The 702-nt window shown below is 66.5% G+C and overlaps 1 protein-coding gene across 1 annotated transcript in view; it reads left to right on the forward strand.

Moving 5' to 3' along the window:
- The window catches only part of RBFOX3 (RNA binding protein, fox-1 homolog (C. elegans) 3), a 15,078-nt gene that overhangs the window by 9,082 nt on the left and 5,294 nt on the right, over positions 1-702 (forward strand). The window contains exons 8-9 of the mRNA XM_014531720.1: positions 4-40; positions 601-640. Coding sequence (XP_014387206.1) covers positions 4-40; positions 601-640 — 77 coding nt within the window. The remainder of the gene's footprint in view (positions 1-3; positions 41-600; positions 641-702) is intronic.

The following is a 702-nucleotide window of genomic DNA, read 5'->3' on the forward strand; positions in this document are numbered from 1 at the left end:
GGGCTGCGCCGCCCCCGCCCCCCATCCCCGCGTACGGAGCGTGAGTACCTGGGAGCCCCGGGAGGGAGGCGTGGGGAAAGGCCCAGGGGCGTGGGGAGGGCGGCCTGGGGCAACCAGACGGGGTAGGCAGCCTCTCCATATATGCGGGGGCCTAGGGAACCCCCAGATCTTGGCACTGCAGCCACGTTGTGATGGGCAGTGACCCAGGCCCACCCGGCCACGGAGCCAAAGGTCACTGGCATGTAGGGGACACCTGGGGCCCCAGGATGTTTGCAGTGGGGTCCTGGCTGGCCCTGGAGGTCAGTGGGCCCTCTGAGCCCAGCGGCACCTTGTCCCTGGGGCCGAGCGCCCGCCCCACAGGGGGACAGCTGCCTGGGGGGGGGGGAAAGCAAGGGGGCCGAGGGCCCCTGGGTTTGTGGGAGAAAGGAGCTGACAGCAAGGGTGTTACTCTATTGTTATACCAAACAGGGCACTGGAGCAAACGCTTGTTAAAATGCCAGTCCCATGGGCAGGCTTGGCACCCTGCCCCCTCCCTCCGCAGCCTCCGGAGCCGGCCACCTCTCCAGCGTTCCCACCACTCTCTTGTCCGTTTGCTTCCAGGGTCGTGTATCAGGATGGCTTTTATGGTGCTGAGATTTATGTAAGTGCAGCCCCGGAGGGAGGGGCCAGGCCAGCTCCCCTCCAGGAGCCGTCAGCGACTTC

The sequence above is a fragment of the Myotis brandtii genome, unplaced genomic scaffold, assembly GCF_000412655.1.
Source record: "Myotis brandtii unplaced genomic scaffold, ASM41265v1 scaffold825, whole genome shotgun sequence".
NCBI classification, from domain to species: Eukaryota; Metazoa; Chordata; class Mammalia; order Chiroptera; family Vespertilionidae; genus Myotis; species Myotis brandtii.